General features: G+C 49.9%; 1 protein-coding gene across 1 annotated transcript; it reads left to right on the forward strand.

Annotated features, from left to right (window-relative positions):
* Positions 1 to 743: 743 nt before the first annotated feature.
* Positions 744 to 18,927, forward strand: LOC134401191 (lymphocyte antigen 6E-like). Its single transcript, XM_063129933.1, has 3 exons — positions 744 to 841; positions 7,550 to 7,669; positions 18,462 to 18,927. Exons 1-3 carry the CDS (start codon positions 781 to 783, stop codon positions 18,584 to 18,586), a joined length of 306 nt encoding a protein of 101 aa, XP_062986003.1. The 5' UTR covers positions 744 to 780; the 3' UTR covers positions 18,587 to 18,927.
* Positions 18,928 to 19,686: the final 759 nt, after the last annotated feature.

The following is a 19,686-nucleotide window of genomic DNA, read 5'->3' on the forward strand; positions in this document are numbered from 1 at the left end:
TTTACAGAAATTCTAAAATTGAGATAAAAACAAGTATACAAAATTTAAAATTTTAAAACACAGAACATACACACATAAAGCATTAAAAACCGTTAAAAAACTAAACATGTGGGTGATTAAGATGTGCTGCCATATGCCTGGGCAAAGAAGAAAGTCTTAACCTGGCGCTGGAAAGATAGCAGCGTTGGCACCAGGTGAGCCTTGTCAGGGAGATCGTTCCATAGTCTGGGGGCCACCACCGAAAAGGCCCTGTCCCTCATTTTGGTCTTGGCCCTGCTGCATTGCCAAGGTGACCCAACCATCTCCACAATACACATGACGCTGATTCAAAATGGGCAAAGAAATAATTTTTCTCCACTTCATGGGCCTACCAGGAAAGGCTAGTGGCTCCAATGTCAGTAGGGTGGCGATTCCGCTCTGGGTTTCACTCAGAACTAGTCAGAACTACAAAGGAACTATCCGAGGTGTGGAGCAATGTCCCCAAGCCCCAAGCATAACCAGTTCAGACATCATATTTCTGCCCATATGCAGGGACTCCTGAGATTGCTTTCAGAAATGAGCCTGCAGGCACCAGACATCACACCTGCATTCTCTAAGCTACTCCCCTTTCCGCAGAGGCTCCCACATCAAGGACTTTGAAACAGCTTCCACCACACCCTGTTGTGAGCGACACCCACAAATCCATTTATTCCCCCCCCCCCACATCGTTCCCAGCATAAAGATGTGATACAACCTCTGCAAAGGTTCACTGGTCCAGCCGGAGTCAGCCAGGCGATCAACATGAAGGCAGCGACTTTCCTGCTTTCCTTGTTGGGTGCCGTTGTCGTGTGCACACAGATAGGTAAGCCATGTCGCGCGTCTCCTGATCAAGGCAAAAGGCCGAACCGAGAACATTTTTTAAGCAGAGAAGGGCTGTTAAAACCACCAAACACAGAGGCCGCCAGCTTTTCAGAGCATGACCCATCCAGATTTACGTAATTCCAGATGGGGTTCCCTTACAATTGAAGCACTAACTGCCTCCGTCAAGGAATTATTTGGCCATTCATTTCAAACCAGGTTGGCGAAATCTGATTGATTTATTATTGTTGTTGTTGTTGTTGTTGTGTTGTTTGTAGCCGGGGGTTACAGCGAAGCTGTCCCCAGGTGAAGAAAAAACTGGCTGAGCCACTGAAAGAGTACGCCAAAAAGTGATTCGCTTCAAAGAGTGGAAGGAGCTACTCTTTGCTGCCATCATTCCACCCCGGTTGTGGAATGAGCTCCCCAGAGAGGTCCGCCTGGCGCCTACACTGTACTCCTTTCGTCGCCAGCTGAAGACCTTTTTATTCACTCAGTATTTTAACACTTAATTTTAACTTAAATTTAAATTATACTGTTTTAAATCTGTATTTTAACCTTATATCAATTTTGCTGCGTGGTTTTATCCTGGTTGTGCTTTTTATACTGTATTTTGTATTTGTGTTTTTAACCTGTTGGTTGTTTTATGATGGTTTTAATTTTTGTGAACCGCCCAGAGAGCTTCGGCTATTGGGCGGTATAAAAATGTAATAAATATATAAATAAATAAATAAAATCACTCAAGCAAGAAGACATTCTCCTGCTGACGTGCTGCGAATGCCAGATGGGTTTTGACAAACCGCTTTGGCTAGGATCCAAGCCATTCTCTGCGTGCCCAGGAGGGTTTTGGAGCAGAGTTTTGCAAGCGGAGCAACAGCTTTCTCCTGCTGCCACCGTGCCAGCTGGCAACCCGCTTACAAAACTGACTGGAGTTTCAAAAACAGTTTGTAACATAGCATGGGGAGGTGGGGAGAGAGAGCGGGAATCACCCTGCTCTTTAAAAAAAAAAAAAAAAACTCTCAACAATTGCACCACAAGTCTCTTGGCATGGCTAAAGTGGCTCCTTGGATCTTTGTAGCAGTGGATGAGGCTAATTTCAGTCACATTCCATGCATTTGGGATGGTGTGGGGGAAGGGAGACTCCATCTGCCTTTTCTTCTTGCATACTCTGGCTCCTATGCCTTCTCCCGCTCTTAGATGACAATTAGCCTCATCACACCAGGGTTATACTGTGCAATCACTGCGAATTGCATGCAAAGGACTCTGAAGTTTTCCACCTTATAATCTGCTTTGATTGTGAAGTACTCCCAGGTATCCCACTTTAACTGTGCTTTGAAGCCAAAAGGAAAGGAAAGGAACCTCTTGTGCAAACACGGAGTCATTACTGACTCTTGGAGGGACGCCAGCTTTCGCTGACGTTTTCTTGGCAGGCCTTATAGCGGGGTGGTTTGCCGTTGCCTTCCCCAGCCATTATTACCTTTCCCCCAGCAAACTGGGGACTCATTTTACCGACCTCGGGAGGATGGAAGGCTGATTCGACCCAAGCCGGCTGCCAGAAACCAGCTTCCGCTGGGATCGAACTCAGGCTGTGCGGAAAGTTTCAGCTGCAGAAACTGCTGCTTTACCGCTCTGCGCCACACGAGGCTTTCCTTTGAAGCCAAAAGACCTGATCTATTTTAGGGTGACCCTATGAAAAGGAGGACAGGGCTCCTGTATCTTTAACAGTTGCACAGAAAAGGGAATTTCAGCAGCTGTCATTTGTATATATGGAGAACCTGGTGAAATTCCCTCTTCATCACAACAGTTAAAGCTGCAGGAGCCCTGCCTTCTTTTGTATCTGGTCACTCTAGTATAGCTCCTGCACCTTTTACTGTTGTGATGAAGAGGGAATTTCACCAGGTTTTCCATATATACAAATGACACCTGCTGAAATTCCCTTTTCTATGCAACTGTTAAAGGTATAGGAGCCCTGTCCTCCTTTTCATATGGTCACCCTACCTATTTAGCTACCTGTTTAGGAGCGAATCATTTGTTGTTTTCCAAGCGGCCACTGGTGGTGCAGGAGGAGGATTTGATGTTTAAAGTACAAATTAAACAAATGGTTACATCTGTGTAAGTTTTAAAGATAAAGGCCTTGGCTAGACCAGGCTATATCCCGAGGTGATACCTGGATCGTCCCTGTGCGTCCAGATGATGCACAGGGGATCCCGAGCTCAGGCAGGGAACAACTCTGCCTGGTCCTGAGATATAGCCTACCCCTTTGGGCCCGGTTTTTCCCGCGGTCTCGGGCTGATCCCAAGACCACGAGCGTGTGGCCCGTTTCCGCAGCTTTTCCCAGCTCCGCGCAATTACTCGCACTGCGCACATCGGGGGCAGGGTGGGGGGAGCGGGGGAATCTATTTTTTTGAAAAAAATAAACTTACCTTTTCACTCGTGCATAGCTGGTCCTTTAAGGGGGAAAAAACAAAATGCTGGGCGCGACAGGTCTCTTCTTGACCTCGTCGCGCCTGACATATAGACTAGCGCGACAGCCCACGATAGTTGTATCACGGGCTCTCCCCTCTTCCATCGCGCATTTACCGGTAGGTCTAGCAAACGCCAGTGACATCAAAATTGGCATAGTAATAGATATTAAGGAGGGCTTTAAGCATACCAAATTTGAATCGGATTGGGTCATCCGTTGATTTTTTATGATTTTTTACATTTCTCCCCCTGAAACCCTTTTTCTGGTATGCAAAGGATCTTAGGAGTGCTGCCGTGCAGGGTGTGATTTAGCTAACTACTACAATTACTACAACTGCAGCTTTACGCTATGGGTTTAATTCGAGGGAAATGGGTACGTGGGATGAAGCCTAATTTTGTCCACCACTTACTCCCATTTCCTTTTGCCTTTTCCAATGGGCTCCGTCACACCTACTTTTTTTTTCCTGGTATGCACCCGCGATTTTGACCTTCGTTTCATTAGCGCGGCAAGCCTTTCACGATTGCCACTGTTGTTTGCTCTCCTGCTATTCCGCCTGCCCCACCCCGCCCCTCCTCTTTCCCCTTCCAGTTCATTGGTTCTTGTCGGGTGATGGATGTGGTTGCCTCCCCCCACCCTTTCGCTCTGGTTTCGTTGTCTAGGGTTTTACTGATTCAGCATTTAATCATCTGGCCGCCGTTTCTGTGGGCAATGAGGGTGGGGCTGGAGCAGCACAAGTCCGTTCCACCGGTTCAGCACAAGTCCGTCTGTTCGACCGACAGACTCAGCAAGCAGAAGGAGAAAAGCCCCTCCTTCCTCTTCCGTTAGCAGGACCGCCCCCAACAAAAGCAACATAGCATGAGGACAGCGATACATGGGGACGGAAGGGCGCTTTTATTTCGCTTGGAGGAAATATATCAGGTTTTCTGGGTGGTGTTTTTCTTTTGTTTTTGTGATGCAAGGAAGGCCAGAAGGGGTGGGAGGCACGTGGGAGGCAGACGACATCGTGAGAGGGACCCGTGAGTGCCCAGCAACAAGCGTGCAATAAAATGCTCGTCTGATGGAGCTCAATGTCTTTCCTTTCACCTTCGCCTCCCATGAGCCCACTGGGCCAAGATGGCTGTTGCAGTGCCAGCTGAATCCTCCAGAGGGCAATCACATGTACAATAACCGCCTTTGGCAAGGGGAGGGTGGGTTCAGAGCAGGTTGTGTTGCCATCTGCGTAACAGGTAGAAATTCTACAGGTTTCATCTGCATTGAGTTCCAGTGACGGGGAAATCTTCATTGGCTAAATTCCTGTCTGTCACATTGCTGTTAAAGGCATGGCATACCCCGACCAGAATAAGAAAAGTGAAATGTAGCAGCATTACGTGGGTGCCTAAAATTGTGAGGGTTGCCACAATCAGACTGAAGGAAAAACTAAAGCAGTTGGTCAAAGTGCTCCTGATTTCCCCTCAACTGAATTGCCAGTAGTATCAATTGATGGGCACTGAATGGATGGCCAACTGATCAGGAAAAACTGGTCTGGGCCTCCTCCTCAGCTTTAAAAAAAGAAAAGAAATGTGCTCAATCAGCAGGAATCAACAGTTCAAGTTTTTCACAGCAAGGAGATAAATATATCAACCCGTTAATGCAGACACTAGGGCTAGTTAGGGTGACCATGGCCATTGCTAGACCAGGCGTTAGCCCGGTGTGAGGCCCAGTCTCCTTCCTGTGCATCCAGATGATGCACAGGGGATTCCAGGGTCAGGCCGGGCTAAAGCCTCCCTTAACCTGGCATAAGCAGATTCGCTTATGGCCCGGTTTTTCTACAGCCTGAGGCCAGGGCTGTGGAAGGTCTAGCAGGGTCCATGGCTTTTTCCGGCTGCTCGCTTACGAGTAGCCAGGAGAAGCCACGGACTGGGCACAGCACTCATAGGAGCGCTGTGCTCATCGGGCTGGGGGGATCACGGGGGGGGGGGGGAGATAGGGGCCGGGGGAAAGGCCGGACCCGGCAGGAGAGAGCGGGGGAAGAAGAACTGGCACGCGCACGGGCATGACGGACGGGGGATGGGGGCAGGGGAAGAAGGATGGACATGGGCATGGGCATGGCGGACGGGGGATAGGGTGGGGGAAGGATGGGCACGGGCATGGGGGAGGATGGGGGACAAGGCATCGGGCATGGGGAGAGGATGGGCGAGGAAGCGGACGGGGGGCATCAGGCATTGGGGGAATCAGGGGAGCGGGACGAGCTTTATTTTTTAAAAAAAATCACTTACCTTTCCAGCGGTGCACTCCTGCGCACATGGCCCTTTAAGATCTCAAGAAAATGGCGGACGCGACGGGGCTTTCCCTTGCTCCGTCGCGTCTTACGTGTGGAAAAGGGCGACGGCGCGCGCTAGCTGTAGCGCGCCGTCGCCCCGACTCCCGGCAAGATTTTCAGGTAGGTCTAGCAAGGCCCCATATGAAAAGGAGGACAGGGCTCCTGTATCTTTAAAGTTTTATAGACAAGGGAATTTCAGCAAGTGTCATTTGAATGCATGTAGCACCTGTTGAAATTTGGTCTTCAATAATAACAGTTAAAGCTGCAGGAGTCCTGCCCTCTTGACCAGTTACAAAAGAGAGGAGGGCACCTGCAGTTTTAACTATTGTGATGAAGAGGGAATTTCACCAGACGTTGTATGCATACAAATGACACCTGCTAAAAATCCCTTTTCTCTACAACTGTTAAAGATACAGGAGCCTTGTCCTCCTTTTCATATGGTCACCCTAGCTTTATAGTGGTATTGAAGTGTATTGATTATTATTATTATTATTATTATTATTATTATTTATTTATATAGCACCATCAATGTACATGGTGCTGTACAGAGTAAAACAGTAAATAGCAAGACCCTGCCGCATAGGCTTACAATCTAATAAAATCATAGTAAAACAATAAGGAGGGGAAGAGAATGCCAACAGGTACAGGGAAGGGTAAGCAGGCACAGGGTAGGGAAAAACTAACAGTAGAAAGTAACAGTAGAAGTCTGCACAACATCAAGTTTTAAAAGCTTTAGGAAAAAGAAAAGTTTTTAGTTGAGCTTTAAAAGCTGTGGTTGAACTTGTAGTTCTCAAATGTTCTGGAAGAGCGTTCCAGGCGTAAGGGGCAGCAGACGAAAATGGACGAAGCCGAGCAAGGGATAACTGTTGAGACACAATCCGCATTCCATACACCACTTCCATAATGTAATTTCCTGCTTTTTATTCTACATTCGTAATGATTTGACACAAGGTGTAGATCTGGCCTAGGAGAGTTCAAACAGGCACAGTTTTGGTGGCCAAAAATAGCACCAAATGGGAGATGATTTGGAGGTGAAGTGGGGAAGGAGAATATGTGTGTGTGTGCGGTGTTAAAAGGTGTACACCTCTTGGCCCCATTTCCCTAAGAGATCAAGCAAATGCTTTAATTCTGACTAATATGTTGCATGACTTAGGTCTTCCAACTTCTATGTTTAGGGGCTCCTCTAAACAAGCAATTTATTGCACGCTCGTGAAAGTTTGCAGGTCCATTACACAACATTGTCAATGACTAGGATGTCTCCCGTGCTATCCCCTGCAAATCCCGCTATTAAAAAAAACACTTTTAAAGTGGTAGTATCTAGGGGAAAGCGGGATCTTCCGCCACTAGATGGCATTAAAAGGAGCATGCTTAGAGGGGAATTATTCAATTCAAACCTTGCCATCTCCCCTCTCTGTCTATGTAATGCAGCCCATAACACAATCACTCCAAAGAAGCAGGAAACACAAAGCTTCGGGTAAGCAATGCAATTTCCCTTTAATGTAGAGACACTCTAGAAGTCAAAGCTTATCTGTTGCCACCACGCTTAACTAGTAAACAGAAATGCTAAGCTGTATTGACACTGAAAGCTGCAACAACGAGGCAGAGGGCTGTTTGCTTGGGGAAATCTCCTGCCCCTCCCCACCTACTCTTTTTACTTCAGTTCCATGGTACCTTCCAGATGTGTAGGACTGTAGCTTCTATCATCCCCAGCCAGCATGGCCAGGGCACCAGGCTGAAAAAGGCTGAGCTAAGGAAAGATGGGTGTGTGTGAGTGTGAGTGTGTGTGTGTGTGTGTGAGAGAGAGAGAGAGAGAGAGAGAGAGAGAGAGAGAGAGACTTCAGCAGGCAGTAGACAACATGGGTCAGGCTGCTCTAAGGCAGCTCAGCTTCCTACATTCTCTAAAATATTCCCATCCAAGTATCGTCATTTTTCCTCCTTTCCTTGCTTTGCAGCTGATTCCATTATTTGCTTCACATGTGAAGGACAGACCTCCAACTGGAATTGCCTGGGTGTGACAACCTGCCCCGAGCATCAGCAAAGATGCCTAACTATCGGTACAACTTCAGGAACTGGTAAGCCAAGCAGAGCCACCGTTTCATTTGCTAATCCACATCGGTCTGCCCCCTTTGCTGCAAAACCTGAGAAATACTGCAGCTGCAATTTCCGGGAACAGGGAGCCCTTGGGGAGGGGGAGTTGTTTACAAAAGCCCACCTAATTTCTTTGAACGAGATCAAATCTCCAGGGCCCGATGAACTGCATCCTAGAGTAATAAAGGAGCTGGCAGAAGAACTCTCAGAACCACTATCTATTATCTTTGCAAAATCATGGAAGACGGGTGGGGTAACGGTTTGTCCCCCTCTTCAAAAATGGCAAAAAGGAGGAACCTGGGAACTACAGAGCAGTCAGTCTGACATCCATCCCTGGGAAAATTTTGGAGCAGTTTATAAAGAAGTCGATCTGTAAACACCTTGAAAACAACGCAGTGATTAGAAGCCAGAGTGGATTTGTCAAGAACAAATCCTGCCAGACTAATCTCATCTCATTATTTGATTTGGTAACTAACCTCCCTTCTGGACTGTGGGAATGCTGTGGACGTCATATATCTTGACTTCAGCAAAGCTTTTGACAAGGTACCCCATGACATTCTGATTAACAAACTAGCTAAAAGTGGGCTAGATGGAACAACTATTAGGTGGAGCCACAGTTGGCTACAGAATCGGACTCAAAGAGTACTTATCAATAGAACCTTCTCAAATTGCGGGGAGGTAATGAGTGAGGTGTCGCAGGGCTCAGGACTGAGGGGAGACATGACAACACTCTTCAAATACTTGAAAGGTTGTCACACAGAGGAGGGCCAGGATCTCTTCTCAATCCTCCCAGAGTGCAGGACACGGAATAACGGGCTAAAGTTACAGGAAGCCAGATTCCGTCTGGACATCAGGAAAAAAATCCTGACTGTTAGAGCAGTATGACAATGGAACCAATTCCCTAGGGAGGTCATGGGCTCTCCCACCCTAGAGGCCTTCAAGAGGCAGCTGGACAACCATCTCTCAGGGATGCTTTAGGGTGGATTCCTGCATTGAGCAGGGGTTGGACTTGATGGCCTTGTTGGCCCCTTCCAACTTCTCTATTCTATGATTCTATAATTCTAGCCTGCATTTTTGTTGTGAGCAAGGCCTTCATTTGTGTTTCTTATTATTATTATTAGGGGTGTGCACGGACCCCCCGCTCCGCTTCATTTCCAGATCCGCCATTTTCGGAGCGGCCCGCTTCGCCCTGCCCCCGCTCCGCCCACTTCCGCTCCGCTCCGCTCGGAGCTCCGGATCCGGATCGGAGCTCCGTTTTCCCCCCCCATAGGGTTGCATTGAAAGCTAAAAAAGTAAACAACTTTTTTTGGTTCAAGTTAGAAACCTCACATTTGGCACCATGACACCTCATGGGGGTATACACACGCACGCCAAGTTTCAAGGCAATCCCATCATCCCCTGATTTTTGGGGAATTTTTGAAAATCGGGCACCCCATTCACACCCCTTGGGATAGCTCCATCAATTTGCATGTTAGAAACCTCAAACTCGGCACTATGACAGCTTATCCATGTGTCCACATGGATGCCCAGACTCAAGGCAATCCCATCATCCCCTGATTTTTGGCACGGCTTAACTCACCCCAAATTGTCCCATTCTACAACTACGTCAATTTGCATGTTAGAAACCTCAAACTCGGCACCATGATAGCTTATCCATGTGTCCACATGGACACCAAGTTTCAAGGCAATCCCATCATCCCCTGATTTTTGGGGAATTTATGAAAATTGGGCACCCCATTCACACCCCTTGGGATAGCTCCGTCAATTTGCATGTTAGAAACCTCAAACTCGGCACCAGGACAGCTTATCCATGTGTCCACATGGACGCCCACACTCAAGGAAATCCCATCATCCCCTGATTTTTGGCGTGGCTTAAACTTTTTAACTCACCCCAAATCAAGTCCCATTCTACAACTACGTCAATTTGCATGTTAGAAACCTATCCTTTGGTCCCATGACAGCTTACCCATGTGTCCCCATGGACACCAAGTTTCAAGGCAATCCCATCATCCCCTGATGTTAGGGGAAGTTTTGAAAATCGGGCACTCCAGTATGTCAGGGATTTAAAGTTGCAATGCAGACAGCTCAATGGAGCCAGTTCCAAGGAAATCCCAACATGCCACGAGATAACCCTAAATCTTCTGGCACATTTGAAAAAGGGATTATTGAACTTGATAAAGTCTAAGTGAGCGCAGGAAGGACTTCTCCCCTGAGTCAAAGCAAGACACATACACCATCCCTGCAAGGCGGGAAGGGGAGAAGGGAGGGAAAGCAAGCAGGCAGGCAGGCAGGCAGGCAGCATGCATTGTAGTGCCGCAAGGATGACTTGAGCACTAACGCATAGCAAACCAACCCGTAAGCGGGCGCAAGGAGCAAGTGAGGCAAAGATGGCTGGTTGTTTCTTTCTAAGCCAGCAGTTACGCATTGAGGGGCACAGAGGAGGACGACTGGGAGCAAGCGTGCCGGAGGGTGCTGGGCATGAACCGCAAAGCCCATCTCCCAGGCACCAGGCGGGCAGAGCAGGCGAGGAGTCAGTCCTGGCAGATGCCCCACCACAGCAGCACCCCGGGGGAGGCGGGCAAGCAGGCAGGCAGGCATGGGTTGGCGGGCCCAGAAAAGCTGGTACCTTGCACAAGTAAGCCATAGATCTGCGGGGGAGTCAGTCCCAGCAGATCCAGCTACCTCACAAGGACAGCTTCCAGGCAGGCGGGCAGGCGCATCCACTGTAGTGGCTGTGCTCAACTCGGCGGGCGCACTACAAGACGAGTTGAAGTGAGAGCTCACTTCTCAGATACCTTTAATTGCTCCATATGAGACTGGGGAGAGAAGCTCGACCAGCTGCTGCAACTAATCCTCCTCACCCACATCCTGGAGGAACACAGCATCCAACACGAAGTGGCTGTGGTGAAGTCAATGGCTGTCATGAGTCGAAGTGAGAGCTCACTTCTCAGGAAATTTAAACTGTCCCTATGCACTAAGTGGCTGTGCTACGGGAGTTTGGTGGACTGTTGGAGTACCACCCGCACATAGGGGAAGTCCATGAGTTGAAGTGAGAGCTTGCTTCTCAAAGAGAGGGTTACAGTGGAAGAGGGGTGGGACGAGACCGGGGAGAGAAGCTGGACCAGCCTCTGCTACTAATCCTCACCCACATCCTGGAGGACCACAGCATCCAACACAAAGTGGCTGAGGTAAAGTCAATGGCTGTCATGAGTTGAAGTGAGAGCTCCCTTCTCAGATACCTTTAATTGCAAGACTGGGGAGAGACGCTCGACCAGCTGCTGCTACGAACTGCACTTCAGGGAAAGGACAACATGAGGAACAGCTAACTGGTGAAGTCAATGGCTGTCATGAGTCGAAGTGAGAGCTCACTTCTCAGGAAACTTAAACTGTCCCTATGCACTAAGTGGCTGTGCTACGGGAGTTCGGTGGACACCTGGAGTACCAGCCGCAATTGGGGAAGTCCATGAGTTGAAGTGACAGCTTGCTTCTCAAAGAGAGGGTTACAGCGGAAGAGGGGTGGGACGAGACCGGGAAGAGAAGCTGGACCAGCTTCTGCGACTAATCCTCACCCACATCCTGGAGGACCACAGCATCCACTGGAGTGGCTGTGGTGAAGTCAATGGCTGTCATGAGTCGAAGTGAGTGCTCACTTCTCAGGAGGAAACTTAAACTGTCCCTATGCAGTCAGTGGTTGGGGAGAGAGGCACGGCCAGCTGTGCCTCCACCGTAGGGGCTGTGCTCAAGTGTCTGAACTTGAAGTCGAAGTGAGAGCTCACTTCTCAGATACCTTTAATTGCTCCATATGAGACTGGGGAGAGAAGCTCGACCAGCTGCTGCGACTAATCCTCCTCACCCACATCCTGGAGGACCAGAGCATCCACCGGAGTGGCTGTGCTCAACTCGGCGCACTACAAAACGAGTTGAAGTGAGAGCTCACTTCTCAGATACCTTTAATTGCTCCATATGAGACTGGGGAGAGAAGCTCGACCAGCTGCTGCAACTAATCCTCCTCACCCACATCCTGGAGGAACACAGCATCCAACACGAAGTGGCTGTGGTGAAGTCAATGGCTGTCATGAGTCGAAGTGAGAGCTCACTTCTCAGGAAATTTAAACTGTCCCTATGCACTAAGTGGCTGTGCTACGGGAGTTCGGTGGACTGTTGGAGTACCAGCCACAATTGGGGAAGTTCATGAGTTGAAGTGACAGCTTGCTTCTCAAAAAATCACCAGACTGGATCACGAATAGTGCATCTGATCCCTGAGCTCTCCAAAGGGCGACCCGTGGACTGCTGGAGTTAACCTCCCTCAATTGGGGAGTGACGGGCAGGCGGGCATGGGCAGGCAGGCAGGCAGGCGAGCAGGCAGGCAGGCTAGGGCCGGTGGACACAAAGGAGCTGGTACCTTGCACAGGTATGCCATAGATCTCTGGGGGAGTGAGTCCCAGCAGATCCAGCTACCTCACAAGGACGGCTCCTGGGCAGGCGGGCATGGGCAGGCAGGCAGGCAGGCGAGCAAGCAGGCAGGCTTGGGCCGGTGGGCACAAAGGAGCTGGTACCTTGCACAGGTATGCCATAGATCTCTGGGGGAGTGAGTCCCAGCAGATCCAGCTACCTCACAAGGACGGCTCCCGGGCAGGCGGGCATGGGCAGGCAGACAGGCAGGCAGGCAGGAGGGCGGGCAGGCGGGCAGGCTTGGGCCGGTGGGCACAAAGGAGCTGGTACCTTGCACAGGTATGCCATAGATCTCTGGGGGAGTGAGTCCCAGCAGATCCAGCTACCTCACAAGGACGGCTCCCGGGCAGGCGCGCATGGGCAGGCAGGCAGGCAGGCGGGCAAAAAGGAGCTACTAGTTATTGAAGCAGTTACTTTGAGTATGGAAGATTTGTGTGCATGCTTGGAGGATTAACGTTGCTGCTGAGCCCTCCAAAGGGCGACCCGTGGACTGCTGGACTTTACCTCCCTCAATTGGGGAAGTGAATGATGAGTTTAAGTGAAAGCTTGCTTCTCAAAGAGGGGTTACAGCAGAAGGGGAAGAGGAAGAGGGGTTGGATGAGACTGAGGAGAGAGAGAGAAGAGAGCATCCACTGTAGTGGCTTTGCTAGTGGCTGTGCTACGGGCGATCAGTGGACTGCTGGAGTACCTCCTGCACATAGGGGAAGTGAATGAGTTTCAGTGAAAGGTTGCTTCTCAAAATCAGCACACAGATCAAGGACTCCATTTGATCCCCGAGCTATCCAAAGGGCGACCCGTGGACTGCTGGAGTTTTCCTCCGGTTCCTGGTGGCTGGGATGGGTCTCGGCTTCTCAAAGCCATGGCACTGCTGCATATGCAGTGAAGCTTCTCGTAAGAGAGCTGTCCCACGGACAAACGGTGCATTACTGGAGCTTAGCTTTTTCTCAAAGGGGAAGTCAATGAGTTGAAGTGAAAGGTTGCTTCGGAAGTCTATGGCTTTCATGAGTTTCAGTGACAGCTTGCTTCTCAAAGAGGGCGTTACAGCGGAAGAGGGGTGGGACGAGACCAGGGAGAGAAGCTGGACCAGCTTCTGCAACTAATCCTCACCCACATCCTGGAGGACCACAGCATCCCACACAAAGTGGCTGTGGTGAAGTCAATGGCTGTCATGAGTTGAAGTGAGAGCTCACTTCTCAGGAAACTTAAACTGTCCGTACGCACTAAGTGGCTGTGCTACGGGAGATCGGTGGACTGCTGGAGTACCTCCTTCAATTGGGGAAGTCCATGAGTTGAAGTGAAAAGTTGCCTCTCAAAATCAGCAGACTGGTCGAGTAGTCCACTTGATCCCTGAGCTTTCCAAAGGGCGACCCGTGGACTGCTGGAGTTTAACCTCCCTCACCCTCAATTGGGGAACTGAATGAGTTTAAGTGAAAGGTTGCTTCTCAAAATCAGCACACTGATCAAGTCACCCAGATCCTGGAGGACCACAGCCTCTACGTAGTGGCTGTGCTGAAATCAATGACTTCCATGAGTTCAAGTGAAAGGTTGCTTCTCAAAGGCAAGGACTCGCCTGTTTCATTTTCGCAGCGAGACAAGCAGCTGCAGTGACACACACAATGAGAGCTTTTGCACAGAGGCTCATGATGGTGCTGTACAAATAAATAATAATAATAATAATCATGAGTTCAAGTGACAGCTTGCTTCTCAAAACCATACTTCTGGATCAGGGAGTACGTCTTCCACTCCAAGCCAAGGGCACTCCAAAGGGCGACCCGTGGACTGCTGGAGAGAGGCAGCCTGGCTAGTGGTGGTGGTGCCAGGCATTGCCTTGCCCCCTGCTTGCACCTCACCTAAACACGTGCAGTCAATCATGGAGTCTTTTGGAACTGGGTGGAAAACTATCTGGATGAGTTGACTAAGCTGTACCGGACGCCACAGAAATGAAATGAACTCAAGTGCGGTGCTTTGCCCTCACAGTCAGTCACACACACACACACACACGCACGGTGACAAACTCTGCCTACAGAGACGAATCGAATGATTCAGAGTTGATGTTGTGAACTGTAACACAGCCACTAAATAATAAGAATAAGAATAAGAATAAGAAAAATATAATAAAAATAATAATAAAAAGAAAAAACCAGCCTGCCTGAACTGTAGTGTGCCTGCCAACCAAAGGAGGGGTAGAATTAAAGAGAGGGGAGCCTGCCTGTCACTCCCACGAGGGCTTGAGGGTGGGGTATCCCAGCAGGGGGAGATTGCCCTTCAGAAAGACCAGCTGCTCCACCAAGTCCGGCTCCAAGCGAGAGCGGTGAGGGGTCACTATGTCGCCCGCCATAGAGAACACCCTCTCGCTTGGAACACTGGTGGGTGGGCAGCTGAGTCGATCCATGGCCACCCGCGACAGGTCTGGCCAAATCTGAAAGCAGGATGACCAGTAGGCCAGGGGGTCCATGGAGCAGTCCTCCATGGGCTCTGACAGGTAACGCTGCACGGTGGTTGCAGCGTCATCCTGGCCAGTGGCTGGGGAGGGTCTCTGCCCAACCACGGCGTGCAGAGCCTCTTCCCAATACCCCTCGCCTGTGCTGCTGTTGGGAGGGATGCAGGTGAGGCTGCTGCTGGTGCTGCTGCTGCTGCTGCGGGGAGGGGTGGCCTGCTCCTCTGCCTCACTCTGCCCCACCCTCTTGGCCCATGCCACCCGCACTTCGCCCACCAGCGTTTCCATCCAGTGCTGCCTGCTATTTGGCCCACAAAGCCCATCCTTCACACGAGGGTCGCACATGGCTGCCAACATGTGGACCCTGTCGGTTTGGATGGGCTCCAGCCTCCGCGTCAGGCCGTCCCTCAGCCTAGTCACCACTTCGCGGACCTCAGGCTCGAAGCGCCTGCCGGTGACGGGATCCCTGTACTCCAGAAAGTCGCCCATCTGTTTCTGGAGATGCCTGCATACAGTGATCACCTGGCTGAGGAGAGCAGAGCTAGTGCTCAGGGTCTCGGTGGCCTTCAGGAACGGCTTGAGGACCGCCACCAGCTGGGACATGGCGTCCCACTGCTGCTTGCCCATGTGGTGGACGCCCATGTCCCTGACCCTGAACAAGTCGTGGATGGCACGCTGTTGCTCCACCATACGCTCCAGCATCAGGTAGGTGGAGTTCCAGCGTGTCACCACGTCTTGCACTAGCCTGTGCTGCGGGAGATTCAACTCCTCCTGCTTCTCCCGCAGCAAGCGACTGCCCTTGACGCTGTGGTGGAAATGGCCTGCCACCTTTCTGCAGCTCTCCAGGAGGTTACGGCTCCCGGACAGGGGACCGAGGTTGGCCTTAGTGCTGCCCATCCCAAGGCCATCCCTCACCACCAGGTTCAACACGTGCGTGATGCAGCGGACACCCTCGAATCCGCCATCGTGCACCGCCTTCACCATGTTGGCTCCCCCGTCCGTGACCATGTAACCGCGGGTGACCTTCTGCCCAGCTAGCCACCCATCCACCATGCGGTTCATGGCCTCCGTAATCTCCCCTGCCGTGTGGGACTGGTCCATCACTTGCGTGTGGAGGAGGGCCCAGCAGTAGCCCTCCTTGCCAGTCCCTGTAGTGCTGGATCCTTCCTGCCCCACGGCTGCCCACCAGTGTGCCGTCAGGGACAGGTAAGCGTGCACTCCGCCCTCGCTGGACCAAATGTCCGAGGTGAAGTGCACCATCCGTGCCTCTGCCTGGCACAGGCGACCCAGCACTAACTCCCTGCAGGAACGGTACAGGGAAGGCACCACCCGCCTGCTCAGGGTGGTGCGACACGGCAGCTTATAGTATGGCACCACAAGCGCCATCAGTCTCTTGAAGCCTGCGTTGTTGACGAGGCTGAATGGCTGGTCGTCCAACGCCACCATCTCACCGATTGACGTGGTGATCTGGGAGGGCGTTGGAAAACGCCATCTTGTCGTTCCATACTTCCCCCACCCCATTTCCAGCAGGGTTGCCTGCCTAACCCTTGTGGGGATGGGAGATGGAGAGCTAAGAGTGGAAGTGCCAGCAGCAGCAGCAGCAGCAGCAGCTTTCGGCTTTCCCCTGGAACCAGTCGCCTTGCCCGCCTCTTTCCCCATCAAGACCGACTGGTGCTGCCTCTTAAGATGCATCTTCATGCTGCTGGTTCCATAATGCCCTGTCGATGAACCCCTGCTTAGGCTGAGTTTGCAGTGGTGACAGACAGCAAAGCGGGGATCCGCTCCCAACTCAAAGTGGTCCCACACGATGCTTGTCTTTCGTTTCCGTGGTGACACCACCAATTGCCCGCCTGAGCTCTCTGGTGTTGCCACAGAAACAGGGGTGTGGGATGAGACTGGGGAGAGAGCCTCAGCCTGCTGCTGCTGCTCCTCCTCCTCAGCCCCCACATCCTGAAGGCCCACCGCCTCCTCCTCCTCCCCCCCTCCACTGTGCTGAGGACCTCGTCTAGGTCCATCAGCGGGCTCGTGGGCTCAAAGGATAATGAAGGAGTTGGGGATACTCCTACTCCTCCTCTAATGGCACTGCTGCCACGTGCCTCTTGTAAAGGGGCACTTTTCCCATTCCCACCCTCAAAAAGAGAACGCCAGGCACAAGTTGCAGAAGAGAGTGGCTCTGCCTGCTGCTTGTCCTGCTTCTGTTTTGGAGCAGCCAGCCAAGGAGTTGCCCGTTTGATTTTCACAGCAGAAGAGGCAGCCTGCTTACTGGTGCCAGCCTGAGCCTTGCTGCTTTCAGCACGCCTGCTCCCTCTTCTAATGATGACTAATAAAATATTAATACTACTAAGAATATGTATAAGAATATAATAATATGTTTAAATGTAGGTAAATGGGACAAGAAGTGTGTGTATGCTTTCCACAAAATGCTCAATCTGTGGCTGCCTGTTGCACTTCACAAAAGCAGCACACTCACAGTCCAAGTTACACAGAGAAGAAAAAGAGAATAATTTTTTTTTGGTATTTTTTGGTATTTTTTTGTATATAGATAGAAGGAAACACAATCAGGATTTAAGAGAGGGGAGGGGGGGAAAGAACCAACCAAACACTACTACTAATATGTATAAGAAGAATAAAATATTAATACTACAAAAATATGTATGAGAATATACTAATATATATACTACTAAGAATATGAAAAGAATATAATAATATGTTTAAGAATATTACTAATAAATGTAGGGAAATGGGACAAGAAGTGTGTGTATGCTTTCAAAAGAAAGCTTTCACAAAAGCAGAAGGAACACAGTCAGGCTTTAAGAAAGGGAAGGGGGGGGGGGACAACCAACCAACCAACCAAACACACACTCCAAAATTTAAAAGTAAAGTTTATATTAAATCAAAGTAAGGGAAAAACACAGGGCAAACTAAGCTAAAAGTCAGAAAGAAGCAAACAAACACACACGCGCCAAACTAAATCTATCCTAATCTATCTCCAAAGTCCAAACACAGCAGCAGCACTAACTAACTAAGTCCTCTCCACGAACGCCAACCCACAAAGACACACAAAGCAGAAAACTCTCAGGGTGACTCTGGCTTAGTCCCGCCTCAAACGCTGGGATTGGAGGATGATGCTTCATGAGGTGCTCAATTCTCATCAGGATTGGGAGTTGAATGTGCCTGTCATCGCTTCAAAAATAATAAAAAAAACCAAACCATTTGTTGAGCCGATTTTAAAAAAATTCTAGCACGTGAACCACAGGACACAGAAAGTTGAGAGTAGTCTCAAAATGACCCCCATCCACGACTGTCTAAGCACAAGAATTTTTAGAATGATAGCTTAACCCCCCCCCCCCCAGTTATCCCTGATTCTTTTCCGCAATGCAATCCTATGGGCGAAAAGCCGAAATCGGCCATTTGAGCCGCGCTGTCCCAGTTTGTTTACCCGATTTGTAAAAAATTCTAGCACGCGACCCGCACAACGCAGAGAGGTGAGAGTAGTCTCAAAATGACCCCCATCCACGACTCTCTGTGCACAAGAATTTCCAGAACGATAGCTTCAAAAACAACCTAGTTATCCGCGATTATTTCCCGCAATGCAATCCTATGGCGAAATGTTTTCAAGATGGCGACCGCAGCGCTCCGCCTGCTCCGAAAAATGGCCGCTTCTCTTTGCCTTGCTTCTAGGGGTCTGTGGCCCGCTTCTACTCCGCCTCTGGGTAAGGCGGAGCAGGCCAATCCGCTACTGCTTCTCCGCTCCTAATCAGAGCGGAGCACATGCCTAATTATTATTATTATTATTTCTTACCTGCCTCTCCATTTTGATCGAGGCAGGGAACAACGGTAAATATAAAATACATAATTTTGCCTTTTATTTCCCTTCCTTCCTCAAGGTAACGATACCAAGGTGCACATCACCAAGAAGTGTGCCGAGAAATGTCCAACTGAAAGGAATTCTCCGTCTAACTCTCTTTTTTGCTGCGAAAGTAGCTTGTGCAACTTATGGCCTCCAAAATAGCACAGAGCTGGTCAATGGAGAGTGGTCCATCCGCGGTGACCTTGAATTAAGCTGCTTCCCTCTTCGCTCAGCAACTGTGAACTAGAAAGAAAATCTATAGCAGGCTTCCCCAAACAGATGCTCTCTGGATGCGTTGGACCACAACTCCCATCATCCCCAACCAGCCAGGGTACCAGGTTGTGGATAGGGCTTGTAATCCCCTCTCTGCTAAGAAGCAACAGCTAGGCTGTGCCTTTCGCCACTTCTCCTCCACCCTGTCAATGAGAAGGAAGGAAGGTGTGGTTTTTTCTCTTTATATCCCTCTTTATATAAGGCATAATAAAAATATTCTTCAAATGTTAGTTCATACGTCTGGCACGTACGATGGGTGGGGAACACCCCTTGAGTTTCATTCAGAGCAGATGAATTCATTTGGAAGATGCGCACTGGACATTCAAAATTAATTGAACGTTAAATCAAAATGGTTGAAAATTGGATCTAGGGATGTGTGAGTAAGCTGTGTATTTCTGCTTATTTATTTATTTTCAGTTTTGCCTCCAAACACTGTTGGGCCTCTCTGGAAAATCAGTGAGGCTTTCAAATACCAGGAGTTTTGAATTCCCCCTAGATCTCAGTGTTTAAAATCCCCCACCCACCCACACCCTAAGATGATCAAGAGTCTGGAAACAAAGCCCTATAAAGAGAGACTGAGGCCATCGCTAGACCTAAGGTTTATCCCTGGATCGTCCAGGGGTGAAACCTGTTCATCTAGGTGACACACAGGGGATCCAGTGCTCAGGCAGGGGCGAACCCTGGATGATCCCAGGATAAACCTTAGGTCTAGCTGTGGCCTGAAAGAACTGGGTATGTTTAGCCTGGAGAAGAGAGGATGGAGGGGAGACATGAGAGCACTCTTCAAATACTTAAAAGGTTGTCCCACAGAGGAGGGCCAGGATCTCTTCTCGATCCTCCCAGAGTGCAGGACACGGAATAACGGGCTCAACTTAAAGGAAGCCAAATTACAGCTGGACATCAAGAAAAACTTCCTGACTGTTAGAGCAGTACGACAATGGAATCAGATACCTAGGGAGGTTGTGGGCTCTCCCACACTAGAGGCCTTC

The sequence above is a fragment of the Elgaria multicarinata genome, chromosome 7 (assembly GCF_023053635.1).
Source record: "Elgaria multicarinata webbii isolate HBS135686 ecotype San Diego chromosome 7, rElgMul1.1.pri, whole genome shotgun sequence".
In the NCBI taxonomy this organism is placed as follows: domain Eukaryota; kingdom Metazoa; phylum Chordata; class Lepidosauria; order Squamata; family Anguidae; genus Elgaria; species Elgaria multicarinata.

What these genes read in the sequence shown, in the direction of transcription:
- LOC134401191 (XM_063129933.1), top strand. Translation starts at nt 781, where the DNA reads ATGAAGGCAGCGACTTTCCTGCTTTCCTTGTTGGGTGCCGTTGTCGTG. An exon ending in TGTCGTGTGCACACAGATAG is followed by an intron (nt 842 to 7,549) that starts GTAAGCCATGTC and finishes CTTGCTTTGCAG; the next exon opens with CTGATTCCATTATTTGCTTC. An exon ending in CGGTACAACTTCAGGAACTG is followed by an intron (nt 7,670 to 18,461) that starts GTAAGCCAAGCA and finishes TCCTTCCTCAAG; the next exon opens with GTAACGATACCAAGGTGCAC.